The sequence below is a fragment of the Chrysoperla carnea genome, chromosome 1 (genome assembly GCF_905475395.1).
Source record: "Chrysoperla carnea chromosome 1, inChrCarn1.1, whole genome shotgun sequence".
Taxonomy (NCBI): domain Eukaryota; kingdom Metazoa; phylum Arthropoda; class Insecta; order Neuroptera; family Chrysopidae; genus Chrysoperla; species Chrysoperla carnea.
In genome coordinates this window covers 87,263,773-87,282,681 of record NC_058337.1, presented here as the reverse complement: position 1 = coordinate 87,282,681, position 18,909 = coordinate 87,263,773, and the positions used below count along the sequence as shown (strand labels likewise).

General features: G+C 28.7%; 1 protein-coding gene across 2 annotated transcripts; it reads left to right on the top strand.

The window, feature by feature from the left end:
• Window positions 1-11,666: 11,666 nt before the first annotated feature.
• Window positions 11,667-16,847, top strand: LOC123305169. 2 transcript variants are annotated; one of them, XM_044886805.1, is made up of 7 exons: window positions 11,667-12,238; window positions 13,243-13,337; window positions 13,404-13,434; window positions 14,415-14,637; window positions 14,712-14,919; window positions 15,723-15,909; window positions 16,690-16,847. In XM_044886805.1, exons 1-7 carry the CDS (start codon window positions 11,764-11,766, stop codon window positions 16,797-16,799), a joined length of 1,329 nt encoding a protein of 442 aa, XP_044742740.1. In that variant the 5' UTR covers window positions 11,667-11,763; the 3' UTR covers window positions 16,800-16,847. The 2 variants fall into 2 exon arrangements, with proteins under 2 accessions (XP_044742740.1, XP_044742739.1); XM_044886804.1 differs by lacking the exon at window positions 13,404-13,434 and having other exon boundaries at window positions 13,243-13,371.
• Window positions 16,848-18,909: the final 2,062 nt, after the last annotated feature.

Genomic DNA, 18,909 nt, shown 5'->3' with positions numbered 1-18,909 from the left:
TTACCATTTTTGGCACACTTACAAAGATCTAAGCCGAAACAAGAAAAAATTCTCTCTTGTCTGTATTAGGTGTTATAATAAAGATTAGTCGACTGTACCAGAATACTCCCACATCTGCTACTGTAATGGAGATTATACGGCGGTACATGGTGTATATGGTTTGATCAAATAAATTAGCGTATACCCTGCGCTTATTGAAAATTTAACAGATATTACAATTAGCTGATGTTATGATTGCAGAACTTCCCACAACAAAGTCAACAAAAGCTACTTATTTCAGTTGTTAAATCTCTTTTTGCCACTTTGATTCTCCTTTCCTTTGGGCGTACCCAGCTAAATCATTGATAAATTCAGATCAATGATGAAGAGGGCCGCTGCCCTGACTCTATTCTATCTAGATTATGAATCAGTGACTTCGAAAAACGTTCAGAATAATAATATTTTCTTGATAAATTTTTATTAATCGAGTAGCTAAAAATTAAATTTTTCGGCCACCATTTTGAATTTTCATATTTTTTTATGGACAGATTCGGATTAAGTGACGTCTAAAACATTTATCGTTAAAATTGATAGTTTCAGATAGGGGTAGGACAGAAAAAAACTTGCCAGAGTAAGATAAGTCGTAAAGTGATACAAAAAAACAAAAAAGATTAATTTACAATATAAAAGTTATTACCATTTTGGTCTAAAGAGTAAAGTACACGGTGACGGAGATATAGGCCGAAGCGGTTTTGTCAAAATAGCGGCACTTCCTTCTTGCAAATTTGTAAGGATTTTCTACATTTACATTCATTCAGTACATAAGTCTTTTTTTTGTTTATATGAACAGTTTTAGTTTGTATGCATATTAGAAAAGAGAACATTGAGCTTATAGTACTGCAATCATATAAAATTCTGACATAAACTTTGTTGATGCGCTGCTTGGTACATTTTTACGATCAAAAGTCAAAATATAAGCAACCATCCGTTATTGTAGACAATATGTACAATGTATATTGTATATGTAAAACCCTTATATATTTTAGATTCGATGCACTTAGAATTTCTATTCTATATGAACAGAGAACTGTATGAAAAACAAAGACGTGTTTCTCAAGATCTTTGTTCAAGAATAAAAACAATAGAATTATATTTAAACTTTTATAGAAATGAAAAAAATAGAGATGGCCCAAAAGTCACTAAACTATTATAAAAAATATTTTCGATTTTACTATTGATATTATTTGAATGTTTTTAATTATTCGAAGAGTCAGAGCAAAAAAAAGTGCTTCATAATGCAATTTACTGCAGAAATTTTTTTCTTGATGGAATATGTTCAAGGGTATAGATTTTTAACGTCTAGACATGGGCGTTGCCAAAGAGGCGCTGGTAGGGGTAGCTAGTTCCCTTCAGAGATTCCCAAAAATAGTTCAACGTCTACGCATTTGATTAAAAAATGTTAGATTCTATTAAATTCAAACTTTCATTTTCATTGATAAAATCGCATTTCAGATATATTAATGATAAAATAGATCTAATTTTAAAGCAATACCATTTTCGCGTTTTTTCTCTTCTATATATTTTGCAAGCCCGTTTATTAAACCTTGCCCAGCCATTTTTATTTACTGATTATATGAAAGAAAACGCTTCACCCTTCATATATAACCAAATCCTACTGTAAAGTTCGCAACCCAAGAGCTAGTACGAAAGTATTAATAGATGAATAAAATGATATAATTGAAATTTTTAGAGTGTTTTGCAGTATAAAAACAGTCGGTTCGTCTGTCACTGTAATCGGAATACGCGACTATTGAGGGTCGTTTTGCATAAAATAATGAAGAAATATTTGTAAATGAATGAAATCTCCTCAAAAAATGCTTTATTAAAATCCCAAAGAATCTTCAATAATAAGAAAACCGCAAAAATTCTGTTTGACCTTTTTAGCAATTTTAGAAAAATGTCCATTTAAAATTTGTTTCTTGTAATTTATATTCTGTACCTTTCAGTTTTCCTCTCTCAGACCTTTTGGATGGCGACGCCCCTACGTCTAGTTTTTGATATAATCAATCATTCGAATGAATCTGAAACCGAAGAAATCATAAGACACAACTAGGACGCTATATATCCATCTAAAAAATCAATTTATTAACAAAAAATCATTTTAAACATCATGATAAATGTCTCTAATTACAAAAAGTGCAGATTTATTTCTGTAAGGTCATTATTTGAGGAGATACGGCAGTTTAATGTGAAAAGTGTCTATTTTTCTGTGTCGGCGAATAACGCGATCTAAGAAACTCATGAGAAGTCAACAAGCTTTTGATTACACATACTCAATTTCTTGTTCAAATACTTATGCACCCCGTGCACGCTTTTAAAATTTATTTCAAATTAAAAAATAAATTTTCTCAGCGTTTTAGCCCTGTGAATAAAATATGAAAGGATGATAAAAATGTTTCAGATATTGATTTAAAAACTAGAAATTACAAGCTATAACATATATTACATTCAGATCCAATCATTTTTCGTCGAAATATACCCTGATATACCTTTTTTGCGGGGGAGTATATTTCTTAAACAAATTTTAATTGATTTATAATTGTACATACCTATTTACGAAAAATTATTCATCTATGGCTTTGATTTTTTCAACTATATTCGCACCGTTTACAGATAAAACTGCCATTGAAATCATTACCCCTGCAGTTTATCCGTTACGAAGCCATTGACATGCAAAGAGATCAGCAAACAAACGCTTACATATTAGTATATTTTACTACGTTGGGTGCTTTGTCAACTCAAATGAGTAATAGCCAATTCGCACGAATTACTTGTTGTATTTTAGTTTTATGGATGTAGGATCAACTTTCTTTTTCAGTGCGATTTTAGAATTCTACTACAAATAGCTAGTTTCCAGTTGTACATACGAAGATTAAAAAAATGGAATAGCAGAATACAGTCTACCCTTCGCAATATAAAAAGGCTAAAAAATAGCTCGGCCGTATAAAATTTCGGATACAGCGTTAGGAGTTATCTTTTTTTGAGGAGTATTCAATAATATTTTTTCTGTAAAAACCGCTCGATCTATTGAATTACATTCTCAAAGAGCAATTACTTATTTATCGCGATGGAAAATCGTGCAAGAAAAGAATAGTATTCTTAAAATTTTAAGGGGGCAGATGTCCCTTCTTGCCCACTCTCTTTGTACTTTTTGATTAAAGAAGGGGGGGGGGGTTAATAAACTAAAGTAATTATCATATTTTATCTCAATTTTTTCATAAAAATAAACTTAAATAAACTAAATGAATCAAACTTTACCAAGAAAAAGGTTTTTCACTATTTAATTAATATTAGGTTTAAAAAACTATTAGGGAATACCTTAACAAGTGGATAATAAATAATTAGAACAAAAAACAAAAAATATTGTTGGAAATAATAATCAGTAATCGCATATTCAGGTATTATTGCTTCAGAGATGCATTAGTTGAAAGCCACAACATTATCTACAACTTTTTTGATTTTATTATCTAAAAACTGTAAAATTTGATATCTATTCAAACAATATACCAAGATTAAGATAAATTGTTGTAAAATTTAATACGATTTCATAATGAAAAGTACTGAACAATAAAATTTTTTTGTATTGCAAAAAAGTCTAGAAACTTTTGAGCCACTCTCTACAAAACAGATGTTTTGTATTTACGCGAAAAATAAATGCATTTTTCATAAATCTAAATGCATTATTTATAATAATCATAACAAAATTAATGAATTAAACTATCAGTTTATTAAAAACAATCAAGCAAATAACAATAGGTAAATCACTAAAATTAATATGTCGATATTCTATTAAAGAAAGCATATTATAAATATACTATATATAATATATTATATTATATCAATAAAGCTAACATTTTAATATTATTATAGATATAGAATCAAATTAAAATATAATTAAATATATTTATTAAGAAATTATCAAACACAATAGATATTTTAATTTAATTAATTAGAAATTATCACACATTATTTTAAATAATATACCCGAATTAGAAAATTAAAAAACAAATGACAATGAATTTTATATAATCATATAAAAAAACAACAACAGAACACAACAATTCAATCGCGATATTTATCAAATTCAACAATGGAATATTTTCACTGTAACATTCCCTCAGTACGTTTAATATACAACTGACATGACGTAGGAATCTACAACCCTTAGAAACGTATCATCGAAAACCAATTTTACGTTGGTATAGAGTCGTATATATAATACATTGATAGTGAAAATCACTTATACTGATATCGGCAATTTCTGGATTCCTTAATAGATAATAGATACTGTTAGTCCTTGAGCACTGTAGGAGTTTAAAAAGTATCTAATAATTCGTTGATAATGTTATATGTGGTTTCGTTATCACAAACCTGAAACAATTTTTATTTGAGAAAATATTTAAAAACTGCCTTCTGCCTTCTAAAACTAACTAGGAAAAAGTGCTATATAATGATCCCTCGTTATGTTAAGTGAACCATTAAAGGCATCTAGTATACAAAGACTTGTGGCGATGTATAAGCTAATTTGTGTTTCGTAGCAAAAATATTATGATCTATGTATGGTAAGACAATTTTCAATATAAAAAAATTTTTTTTGTTAGTATTTGCCGGCTGGTTGTTTTATTCTTAGCTTCTGTTGATTAGCCTTATAATAATAAATGAGGTCAGTTTTTATGACGATATTCAAATATGTCGTTACGGGTAAAATGATCCCCTTTATATATGTTAAAATGATTCCTATTTTGTGTGTAAAATTATAATAGGTAAAATGATCCCCCATCATGTGACGAGTCTTGAATGTTGATTTTATCAGTGATTTTTGTTTTCATACTAATCAACAAATAGTATTGAATTACCAATTGCCATGACAACAATTCGCGTTCAAGAGTACATTGAAGCTACGCATTTTCAAGGTCGTTTTTTTTACCTTAAAAATGAACCCTGATAGAGCCCAAAAGGAAGAATAACAAAATTACATTCCTAAAAATATTGTGGATTTTTAACGAAACCAAAAATACCCCCTTTTTATTTTTTTCGAAGTGTATAATATATTTACAAAGAATCGGATTTTGTACTTATTAAAAATTGAAATTAGCAAGGTTATTGCAGATTGTGCTTAATAAAGAGGATGTATGGATTACACATCCCTTGGAAAAAAATTCCAAAATAATTTTTCGTGAAAGATTTAAAAAAAGTAAATTTTATTGGAAAAAGATCCTCAGAAGAAGGCAACTTAAATTCAGAATTCAATGACAGAATTCAAATTAGAAGATTGATTCTAATCTATTATTAATATTTCTAAATGTATGTTTGCTTGGTGTCGAGAATTCTGTGTTCCTCATCGGTATCGGTCTATTGAAAATTCTATTTATATATCTCTCTATAATCTGAATAATTTGTTCTTTTTATTTGTGATCACGTAACTTAACGAGGTCAATCACTTCGGCCAATTTTGATGATTCTGACGACAATTGAATTGTCTTAACCTTGCGAGTACTTCTAAAGACATAGCAATAATTAAAATTTAATATGGCTACCACCAGACGCCATATTGTGAAAAAGAATGAATGTGTATTCCTATGCAGCACACTAGAGACAAAACGTCAAGGTTAAGCCAAGTCGATCGATTTGGCTTAACCTTGCAAGTAGTTACTGGAGATATGGCAATAATGAAAATTCAATATGGCGACCACCAGACGAAGAAACAAAATAAAAGTGAGCGAACTATGTCAAGTGGGGTATCATTGAATAGCTATTAAATAGACAAATCGTTTAACGTAATAACCATTTAAAAAGGTTCACGCGTTTGCTATCTACAGCGCCTAAAAAGGACCAAACATACATACTTAGGCTGAAAATGAAAGTCGACAAACTATGGTAAGTGGGGTATCGTTGAATAGGTATTTGATTCCTAACTAAAAAGGGTAAAATAAAATAAAATAATTAAAAAATTCAAGAAACCCGACTGAGTTAAATATAAACTGAAAAGAAAAAAAAACAAGTCCAGCAGTTTACATAGCGACTTTAACAGTCGGAACCAATTATTGGGAAGTTTCGAGCCGGTGTAGATTTAAATGAGTCTTGGTATTAATGTCACTATGTAAACTGCTGGACTTGTTTTTTTCTTTTCAGTTTATATTTAACTCGGGTTTTTTTGATTTTTATAATTATTTTTTTAATTTTCTAAAAAATTTATAAATATTGTTGAGCATAATATTGAGAATTATTTTTTACTTCTTTCTAAGTACATTTTTCGTCAGTTCTATTTTTTGTAACCATTTAAATGACAGAGTTTTTCTAGATTTCATTATAAAGGATTTTCACTGTTTATAGACATTAAACTATATGGGGTAGACAACATGTACTACAACTATATACCTTTCAGGACAAACATTGATATATCTTTACGATGTGTATTTCATACACCATCGTTGGTATTTGGTTGGCTGGTCGACGTAATCAAGGTACCCTAAATAAAATATACTCATTTGCGCGCCATGTTATGACGCGTTTTCCTGAATTTATGTATATTATTTATTTTAACAATTAAATTTTAAAGTGTACTGAATATTTTAATTATTGTTCATATAAAGTATAGTGTTATCAAAATCTAATACTTACTCTGTTACCCGCAACTTGATACTCAATATGTCTTACTCTAAAAAAATAAAAAATAAAATAAAATGATGAGTGAATGAATAATTTACTATTTTAATCCCGCTCTTTTATCCATATTACATTTGTAATTCATAAACATAAATTCATAATTTATGTTTCTCATAAATTTTAATGTTATTTAATGTTTTATAATGTTATACTCTTTATGTAATCATATTATTTACCTACAGTAGATGTATTTTTCTACTAAGGAACTAGAACCATTTAAAGTCCAATTCAAAATGCCATAAATTCTCTAGATTAAATTTTTTTCAAAAAATTTCCATGAGGAAAATAATTACTTATTTCCTGGTATTACAAATTTTATAAATTTTTCATATTTAAGTGTTTTAGGAACAGTAAAAAAACTAAATTAAAAACAAGTGAAAACAAATAATTGACTGAGTTAATTGTTGAAATACCATGTATAGACAGTGTTGATTATTCTGTGACATTACACATACATACATGCCACACAAATATAACTGATATTCCCATATAAAACATACTATACAATTTGCGCTCTCACGGGTAAACAGTGATGTTTGCGAAAAAATGTTTCAAACAAAAGTTGTTTATTTTTTTATAAGAAACATTTTACATTTAAACTTTTGTTCTATCTCTAACAGTTTACAAGATAGGTCAAGACCCAATTTACCTGTGTTGCTCATTTACGAAGTCGACCTCACTTTTTACGTCCTAAGCACGCTATAAAAATTTTAGCTTTATATCTCTTTTCGTTTTTGAATAATCGTCATGACAGACGGACAGACAGATGACAGACAGACAACCGAAAATGGACTAATTAGGTGATTTTATGAACACCTATACCAAAATTTTGTTCATAGTATCAATATTTTTAAGAGTAACAAACTTGGAACTAAACTTAATATACTTTGGTTTATTTGATATACATGGTATAAAAAGGGGTAATGTCTTACGAATGTAGTTGCCCAAGAAGGCCCGTTACATATTGAAGAAATACTATGTGAAAATTTTCATTTGATCGCATTTTTTTATGAATACATATGTACATTTACGTTTTTATTAAAAATTTAATCATTGAAAATTATGTCAAACAAGTGAAAACAAACAATCGACTGAGTTAATTGTTGAAATACCATGCATAGACAGTGTTGACGACTCTGTCACATTACCCAATTGACCTATGTTGGTCATTTACGAACTTTACCTCACTTTTTACGTCCTCAGTACGCTATAAAAATTTCAGCTTGATCTCTTTTCGTTTTTGAGTAATCGTGATGACAGACGGACAGACGACAGACAGGCAGACAAACGGAAATGGACTAATTAGTTGATTTTATGAACACCTATACCAAAATTTTTTGCTTAGCATCAATATTTTTAAGCGTTACAAACTTGGGAATAATAACTTAGTATACCTTGCATATTACATATATGCATGGTATAAAAAGTAGCCATAGGCCATCTTAACTCTATGAACAATTATAACAAAATGTAAAGAAAAAGTAGTTTTCATTCATAATTTCTTTTTTCTTAATCTTAAGAGATATAGCATCTTCCCTTCCCGATCTTCCCTAAACAACAAACAAATTTTTATAAATACCTTATATTTTTCGAAAATTATGATGTCGCATGACAGTTTTTGCGGAAACGTTTAATAAATATATGAATATTAAAACATGAAAACGCGTTAATCCCATTTTAATAACAGCATCTAGCAATAAGAAACATTAAATGAAGGCAGTGTCGCATTTACCACTGTTGTGGCGCGAAAGCGGATTTTTTGTGGAGGGTCCCTTGAGCAGCCTTATTTTTTAGTGTCCGTACATCTATCTGGGGTTTCTAACGGAAGCCCTTTGTACAAAAATTTGTTTGTTTCATTGGACTTTCCATCCATTTGTTTATTTTTTGTTTAGTCCGCGTAAATTTCCCTGAAAATGAAATGATGAGGAGGAGAATGTGAGAAAATATAACTTTAATGATGGAGCTCTGGTGTTCACGAGTTTTTATAATTATACCTTAATTATTCTGTACACCAAACTATTTTCAAATTTTAAAGAATATAGTTAATAAACACAGCTAAAATTCCTGTGTTGAATATAGAATTTCCATTCGCTTCACCCCTAGATTTTACGATATTGAAAACCTGCAGTTTATTTTAGTTTAGAATTTAAATGTTAATGAGTAAACAAAATGAACCGAAATAAAAAGAGTTTTTAAGGAAACTAATATTAAAAATGGATATAACAGCCGGGAAATTGAGTTTTTAAACAAAAAATTACCATTTATAATTTTTTTTTTTTTTTTCACATTTGGCTACATAAGAGATTTTCATGTTTTCTGACTTCAAAGTTGTGAGTTTACTTATACGTCATTAAAAGTCTTAATTTGCAAAAAAAAAATGGTCATTTTATTTTGAGAATCTTCCAGACCCTCAAAAAACATTAAAGTCGGGGCTAATATTGATAGGACTTCCGAGTAAAAACACTCATAATTGATACGATTATAGAACAAAATTGAGGAATATTGTAGTTAATTAATATAGTTACTTATATTAATACCTACACCTATTAATATACAGAGTGGGTCATAATAACAAAATGTTTTATTATCGATAACTGTCTGGCTATTAGAAAATTTTCTCTTCTCACTCTCTTAAGAGAGTGGTGTAGTTTGTTGCAATACGTTTCTTAACTCAGAGCATTTCTTTTTCAACTGTCACCACGAAGTTGTTATCAATCAGCAACATGCACCCTAGAATAACGGCTAATATTTGATTGCGATTGTTCGAAGATACAATACCTACCCGGAATACAATTATTTTATTTATTGTTATTAATTATTTTACGTTGGGTTAAAAATCTTTGAATAAAAGACTCAATAATGAAAAAGAAGGCTACACTTTCATTAATGGCAGAGCTACGACAGGAAAATGATAATTACTTAACTTTTAAATCTACATATTTTCTAAAACTTTTACTTTAAACTTGTTTTTCTAAAATTAATATTTATAACGTTATAACGCGTTTAATGTTGCAACCACTGAATGCATTATTAATAAAAAAGAAGTATACAGTGTAATGATAAAAATTCAATAAATATATGAAAAATGTTAATGTTAATGACATAATTAGCAATAAATAATTTTCCTTCTTACCTACAAAAGCCGTGACCATTACCTTGAAAATTTTTTTTAAGATTTAAAAAAAAAATCGACTAAAAAGATAGGAAATTCAATTATCTACAAAAAAGATTATTATCATTTTTGGCTTAAAGTGCACAGCTACGGGGTTATAGGCCGTAATTGTTTTTCTCAAAATGGCGGCACTTCCCCTCTCCAAATTTGTAATGTTTTTGTGTATTTACATTCAGTACGTTATAATGTTGTCTATTTGACATAAGCATAAAAATGCTGAACGATCCAGCTCACAACTTCATAGAGCTCTAGAACAGGTTCATATTTTGTATTTACGTATTTATATCTATGAATACAGACATACTGGATAAATAAAGACCGCTAACATATCACAAAATTTATTTCATAAGTTCTAACCCTCATATTAAGTAGGATCCGTTAGTTTCTTTTACTATTACAATATCTTTGGTTTCTTTTATACATTTTAATCATTGACGTTAGAGTTACATAGACTTAGTGTCAAACGATTGTAAGCGTGCCAACATCTGAGGTAATTGTTTAGGTAAAGTCCATTATATATTCTTAAGAAAAAATGTAAAATCACAATATTTTAATATAAAACATTTTGTGATATACAAACAGTGTAACATTCAATATGCTTTTTTGATGAATGTCCCTATATTCAATGTATATTTTTTTGATAAATGTCTTTATATTATTTTGTTAAATGTATTTTTTGATAAATATCCCTAGCTGACCTAAGCAATTACCTCAGATGTTGGCACGCTTCTCACTGTACGGATAGATGGGCGATGCTTAGTCTATGTATAACTATGAACTATAAAGTCAATAATTTTAATTAAACTTTAATTATGACCGTGTTCAGACGACAACATACCACATTAGTTAATAACTAAACATTATTGATTATAAATATAGTCAAGTGTGTGACGTACACATTCAATCTTGGTGTTTACTGTTTATGAAGCAGCAGAACTATTTTAATGTTATTTTTAAAATTTGTTAATCATATTGTAGGAAAATTAGGCGGGGAGGGGGCACCTGCGTGAAAAATTGAAGGAATACATCTTTCAGGTATATATTGAATTATAGAAAATAGTTATTTACGGCGGGATTGCGTTGGAAAAGTATGTGTAAAAATTTCTCGTAAAGATCTTTGTCGGGTAGGTTCCTTTCATCTTTAGGAAATTGTTTTTTCAATTAAATGCTTCATTATGGACTCTATAATTTTTCCAACGCAACACCTCCGTAAATAACTATTTTCTATCATTCAATATATACCTTAAAGATGTATTCCTTCAGTTTTCCACACAGGTATCCCCCTCTCCGCCTAATTTTCCTGCAATATGACTAATTCAACAATTAAAATTGTTTCCATTCTTGACTTACTTAACTATCAAATAATTTTTTTACCGAACATGTATTTAATGTGTAAGTCATCGTCATTGTGTTGTTACCATAGATATCATACTATCATACATGCATATATGTATGTTATCTGTGGTTGTTACATTACTGTTCTCAATATTTTATCTATGACTGATCTTCACAGTTGTAGTTTTTAATTTTACTGTTAAAACATCTAGTTCACTTTTTCCCACCTATTTTTAAATTACTTACATTAATGGGATTAGAGAAATTTTTGTACCTACCGTAGCGACAGCGCTCCGAATGAGCAATTTATATTTTTGGGCAAACGTTCATGGAAAAACTTTTAATCTATATTTAATATACATCTGTGATGTCACTCGAAGGTTTTATTATCCATGATATATGTCATATCTAATCTATGAAATATTTTGTTGATATGTCAAAAAATAAATGCAAATTGTAATACGAAAAACGAGATAATACGATAATATTAATCAGTTTATATTCTAAAATGAATTCAGGATAAATATAATAATTATTAAGACTGTATAAAAATGTCATCAAAGATGTCATCCTTAAAACGTACTAGAAAATCATTTACATATAGAAAATGGGCTGCAAGCGCTAGCTCATTGAAAAAATCGAAAATAACAACATCGTGTGAAAATATTTTAACTGAAGATATAAAGAATAATGAACATGTAGAACATGTTTTAACAACCGCATACGGTGTGATTAAACTAATTCTAAAACAATTAAATTGGTCAGATTTAATGAACGCATCAGAAGTGTGTCAAGAATGGAATAAGGTGGCAAAAATTATATTTGCTGAACGTTATGCCCCATTCTGGTTTTATTTGTATGGTGGTATTGATACCACCCAAAGACTTACTTTTAACTATAGTCATTTACAGTACAGCAAACCTTCCTTATGTTTGTTGTTTTTAAATGAAACAGCCGCAACATTATTTCCATGTAATCTGTTGCCAAAAGATATTTGTGTATCTGATTGTGGCGATAATCATAGATGTAAGTTTAGCAACTATCATACTATCATCCAGTAAAGTTAATTTATAAAAGAATCAATTCAACCAAATTACTTTTTACACACGCTTTCTTGCCAAAAACTTAAATTAAATTTTAAACCTTTTTCAAACTGTCAAAAACGCGGGAATCCAATTTGATGACGTAATATCGGTATTATATTAAATATACGAAATACACAAATAACTTTGACAAATATATTCATAGACATCTGATTATAATAAATATAAATACTTATTATCTATATACTTATTATACCCAGCTGTCTACACTGAACTAACTGATGGTCTATGACTCATACCGCTATGACATCACAGAAGGGCTTACCCGCGTTTTAGGTCACGTGATATACAGTTTAAAAATTACGATTTTTAATTTTAATATATTAAAAGAAAAATGTGCTTTTATGACTCGAAATCAGAATATTTAAGTATATTTTTACATAAATTTTAACTTTTTTCAAATTTCATGATTTATTTTTGACTAACGATAATACCCTATTAGATTGCTTACTCAAAATCAATCTTAATATACTCATGCGGAACTCAATAATCATTCGGAAAGTAATAGCTTAGTATATCTGGCTCGGCAATTTAGTATATCTTATTACATTGTCAAATTAGCGACGAACAACATAGTTCATCGCATAATAATTACGTCCAAGTAATTCACTGTAATAATGATATGAAATATATATTGATCGAAATTTGTACTTATCGAAGATGCAAATAATTAATCAAGCATTTTAAGACCGATTAAAATTTTACATCTAATTCCTGGAATTAATTTCTTATTTTAAAACTTCACTTAGCCAAAACAAACTGTTGATTTTATTAAAATTTATCTTTTTAATAAAGTCAATCATCAAGAGTTATCGCTCAGAAAATTAACCGATTAATCTGGTCTAATTTCATTTGAAAACAAAATCTAATTTTATTAGATAGAAAAATTGAATAATGTTTGAATTGAAAACTTGTATTTTTGTGTAGGGTTACAAATAATTAAACAGCAGTTTGGTAAGAGTGGATGTGATATCGTTGCGATATGTAGCAGTGCTGCAAAATCGTCGTTTGTCAAACCCTGTGTAAGAAGTGCAAGAATAACTTACCAAAGACAAGGTACTTAATTAATTTATTATTTATCATCCTAGATGGAGCATGTTTCACCCGCATTTGCTTGTAGTAAGTATTTGGAGGTGTTACGTATCTTACCGATGGCATATAGACTATACTACGTATCCTAGCCATTTAATAGCCAGAAAGAAAATTCAACGAAGTCACTATGGTACTTAAAATGTTACAGTTGGTTAAAAATTTCATCAAATTAGAACTACTTGTTTAATTATTTTGACTTTTAAGTATAGCCATCTCCGGTAGCAACACATAATTTTATAGGCACCCTTACTGTCAATAGATGAATGAACGTGGATTTTACAAATCAATTAAATATGTAAATAGCTAAAAACGAAAGTAATAAACGCAAGAACATCGGATAGAAAAGATATAAACACATGGCCATATCATCTAGTGGCTCAGAGGTAAAGTGCTGGTCCGAAATGCCAAAGATTGAGAAAATGTATCCTTTTAAAGTATATATTTCTTCGTATACAGTGTTATACAGAAAGCGACATAACTTCAAGTTTGCGACACAACCGGTTATTGCAATATTGCTCTGATTTTCTCATATTTAAAACAAGAACAACCATACATCGAATCACTTTCCTTCGAATTTGACCTCGGCTTATAAAAATAAATATTACTATCTTGTGGTTGAAGCTGCGTTAAAATAATGAGAATGTCTATGTCTTACGCTACTATAACGACTTTTTCGTCATATTGTACACAATAATAAAAAAACCAAATTAACTATTTCGATAAAAAAAGGACGAAAAAAAAATCATATCTCGAAAGCTAAAAGTTTCTTACAAAAATTGTAGGTAATTCAATTATCTAAAACTTTTGTATGATGGGATCTAGACATAGTATATTACAAACCTAGGGAACAAAAGTAAAGAATGCCTCTCTACTTGCTCCCGTGGTGTGTATACTATTTTTCTCTCCGACGGAGGTAGAAAGCGATAACTTCATTTTGCATAGCGAGGCGAAAGTTGACACTTTCTGCACGGATAAATTAAATTTTACACTGATATTAATTTTTGTAGCTCATCTTCCTGCTTTAAATGGAATATCATTCCCTGTTATACCAAATGTTAAAACGAGTAAATTCTACCTCACCAAAGAGACAGATTTCAATGAAGTAGTTCGTACACATATTGGTGAAAGCAATACTTTGAAATGTTTTATGGCTTTTATTGGATTAAAAAAACGTTTTATTCTCGAACAGACAATAGTATTGGAAGGATTTTTACGTGCAGTAAATAATCAGTAAGTGAAAATTGTATTTGAATTCAAAGAACATATGTCTTATAAAGTTTTAACAAAATTTTTTTTTTCTGCAGTCAATCTAGTATGTTTGCGTTTGCTGGTGGAATTGTTCATGGAATTAAAGAATCAAATTTTAAAACTGCTTTTCCAAGAAATGAAGGGAAAATCTTAGGCATTACATTTAGTGTACCCAAAATTGGTGTCTCGGATTTTAATGCTTCGTCCGTTATACTTTGGGAAACTGCACGTGAAGAAGAGGATATAGACAATATTTATGGAAATGTAAGTTAACTGAAACTTTTAAATGCTAAGTCTTGCTCGTAACTTTAGAAACACTTTAAAATACGAGTGTTGTTAATTATAAAAAATTTAAACTTTTGTTTTCACGCGAACGGAATAGATGCGTTAGAAATTCAAGATCACCAATTACTGTACTACTCCGAACTATAAAACTTTTCTTTGGATAATGTTTTCTTCATCTAAATTACTAAACAAAGTAGAGCATCTAATAAAATATCCAACTTTGTTTAGTAATTTAGTTACTCTGAAAATAATTAAAGCTCATTCTTTTTTTGTATTATCGAAGCCTCAAACTTTTTTAGCTTACTTTATCATTATACTCACTCCTCCCACTCCCAGAGTAATTTGGTACTTCTCAAGGATGCACCAAAATTAACGCAATATTTGAATTTTGTGGCATTTGTGTAGTAAATGGTCAACATAAGTCAATTTGGTCTAAGGTCCGAAGGACCCATCTTCTAAACCGTTAGAGATAGAACAAAAATATAAATGTAAAAAATGTTCCTTATAAAAAAATAAACAACCTTTGTTTGAAATATTTTATCGTAAACATCACTGTTAACCCGTGAGAGCGCAAATTATATAGTACGTGTTATATGATAATATCAGTTCTACGTGTGTGTGTGACATGTATGTATGTGTGGCTATCTAAGAGGAGCTATCTTTTTTACTTACATGACGTTTTCCAAAATTATTTCATTAAATTCTATTACTCAGACAAGAATTTTTCTACTTAATATAGTTATAAGTCAAATTTAATAAATAATATATATTAAAATTTTTAGCTGTCAAAGAAAACACTCAGGCGTGAAAATATGGCTGCATTTAGATTTGCCTGTATAAGCCGATATCCCTTAAGTGAATTAGAAAAGGATTGTTTTGAAAAACATTTTCCAAATGTGCCTATGATAGGATTTGAAGGTCTTGGTGAAATGGGTTACTATAATATTCAAGATAATAATGATCAAAATGGTAAGTTGGAAAACTTGTTTCTCTTTTCAATTTTTGCTTTCTTCAACTTTAGTTAAATACAAAATCCATCATAAATTCAATCACAGTAAGATAATAATATTTTTGTTTTCAATAAGTACAGCTACTACAGCTGCCTAGAATAAAAAAGCATTAAATTTTGTGAAAAATTATGATTTTTGGAATATGTGCACTATACTTTTCAATTTGATCGTTTTAATTAGCCCAAGGCTTTGTCTACAAAGAAAATATTTTGTTGTAACATTAAGTGTACGTACAATTTACCAACTGACGAAACTCATTTGTGATTTATTTTCCAAACTGACACTTATTACTCGGTTTGGGCGCACATAGCTACAAGTTGCAGAAAATTTTAACTCTAACATGAAAATGTACTCTAAAATTAGCCTACAAATTTCAGTTTTAAATCACATTTCCATTCTGTCGCTTGGCGCTCATTTTTTTTGGTCAAAGTAGAATTTCTGCCACTTGCATAGCTTATGGACGTTAAAAAGAGAGAAAATAATGTCTAATAAGTACACAACAAATTTCGAGAAGGTGGTGGAATTTTTTACTCAAAAATAGTAGATAGTAGATAGTTGTAATTATTTTGTTAATTAAGTTTGTTTTAAAGTGATACTGTTAAAATCATTTGACTAGCTTTGCTCGATTCGTCATTACCTGCAAAAATTGAATGGTTTTTTTTTAACTACAATTGTGAGATAAATTAAAAATAGAACAATATACATAATTTAATATTTAAATAATTTTTGGTAATTTCAGATACTACTAATGCTGGTTTTGTTAAGTCAAATCAGGATACTGAATTTGCTCACTCAAATACATCAATAATTATTTTATTAAGTTGGGGTAGAATTACTTCGACGGAATGATTAATTTTCATAATGAAAACAAAAATTTTTTATTTGAGATATAAAAATTACGTTTAAGTTTGTATCCACGATTCTTGAAAAAAATTTATACCGAGAGATATCGGTAAATAGAATTAGCGAAAACAAATTTTGAGTGTACTCAAAGAGTACACTTTTACACCAAATTAAAATTCTATTTATTTTCTTTTTACTAAGAATTATTATTACGTTACATACGATATAATTAATATATACAAATCTATTCATAATTTTATTAATTAATAATAATTTTCTGACCTTATTTGCTGTTAAACATTTTCTGAAGTAAATAAGATTAATAATTTTATTCAAATATAGAACTTTGTCCAATAAAACAATGTAAAAGGAGTAATTTCTCTTCCACATAACCAGAAATAATATAGAATATCAAAGAGTAACATTAAATTTTCTAGTTACTTATACACTCTACTATCAAATGTAAGTAATATGGCAAATACTGAGTATACTTCCAGTAATGAAAAAAGCTACGAAGGTGTTAGTTTCTGTTTACATGATACTATTTTAAATGTAAATGTGACGACTCCATGCAAAATGAAGCAATAGGTTATTCCACTATTTTTGAAAAAGTACTTCAAAATGTTGATTTTGCTAATAAAAAGCCACCAAAAATTTATTTCGGAAAAATACACACGCTTTCTTGCCAAAAACTTAAATTAAATTTTAAACCTTTTTTAAACTGTCAAAAACGCGGGCATCCAATTTGATGACGTAATATGGGTATCACTATACGAAATAACACAAATAATTTTGACAGATATATTCATAGACATCTGATTATAATAAATATAAATACTTATTATCTATGTATATATTATACCCAGCTGTCTACACTGAACTAACTGATGGTCTATGACTCATACCGCTATGACATCATAGCAGGGCTTACCCGCGTTTTAGGTCTAGTGATATACAGTTTAAAAATTACGATTTTTAATTTTAATATATTAAAAGAAAAAAGTGCTTTTATTACTCGAAATCAGAATATTTTAAGTAAATTTTTTACATAAATTTTAACTTTTTTCAAATTTCATGATTTATTTTTGTCTAACAATAATACCCTATTAATTACTTTATAAAAGACCGTTGAAATTCCAAAAAAAAATTTCTTTTAATGCTAAAACCATCTTTATAATATACCAAATATTACAAACATACTCGGAGAATATTTGGATGTGGAAATTTTTTATCCGTATTTTGTCCATATTTCTACGTGTATTTGAGAGCCTTATAAATATGTATATTTTAATTAACACGATTTTATCACACTTGGTACAAAAAAAACTCTGCTTTAAAAAAAATTGTTTTTGATTGATGTTTGCAAATATATTTTGAAACTCGCTCGTATCATTGTTACCATTAAAAGTCAACTTCACTTCGAGGATCAGCCTAAAGCGTATTTGGTCGTTACAGATGTTTTACTTGCACCTTTAACATTTTATCATGTCGACAGAAATTAAATATTTTGTGACTAGCAGTGCTGATGTTTGCTTTTTGAATGAATATCAAATTAATAAAATATAATGACTACGAATAAACACTTTGATTATATCCAGCGTAAATATATAAATCTAGAATAAAATTATACAGCAAATATACGGTAATTTTTACAAACTAATCAAGAAAAAGCTTAATTTTTAAAGTCTAGCACAGAGTTAGACATTTTGTTATCGCCTGATGTAATTTATGTATAATTTCTAATCTACAACAAAATATTAGGAGTTAAAAAGTTTCGAATTAATAATCTTTATGCTTTAATGCATAATCGTTATCGTAAAATGATAAAATATGTAGAAAATAATTTTTTTAATTACCTTTTTTGTTTATTTAAATAAAATTCCGCTGAATATTTAATAGGTAATAATGATAAGACTTTAGGCAATGAACTCTAAAACTATTTATTGATGACTTTAGTTAATTTTCGGTTCTAAAATCATTTGTATTTTACTGAAAGCATTTTCTATTTTGTCGTGTCCAATAATTTAGTTGTATATATTAATAGGAGAAATGAATATATATTTATATGATGGTTCACATAAGCCGCAAAAATTTTTTTCGAAGGATATATTGTTGC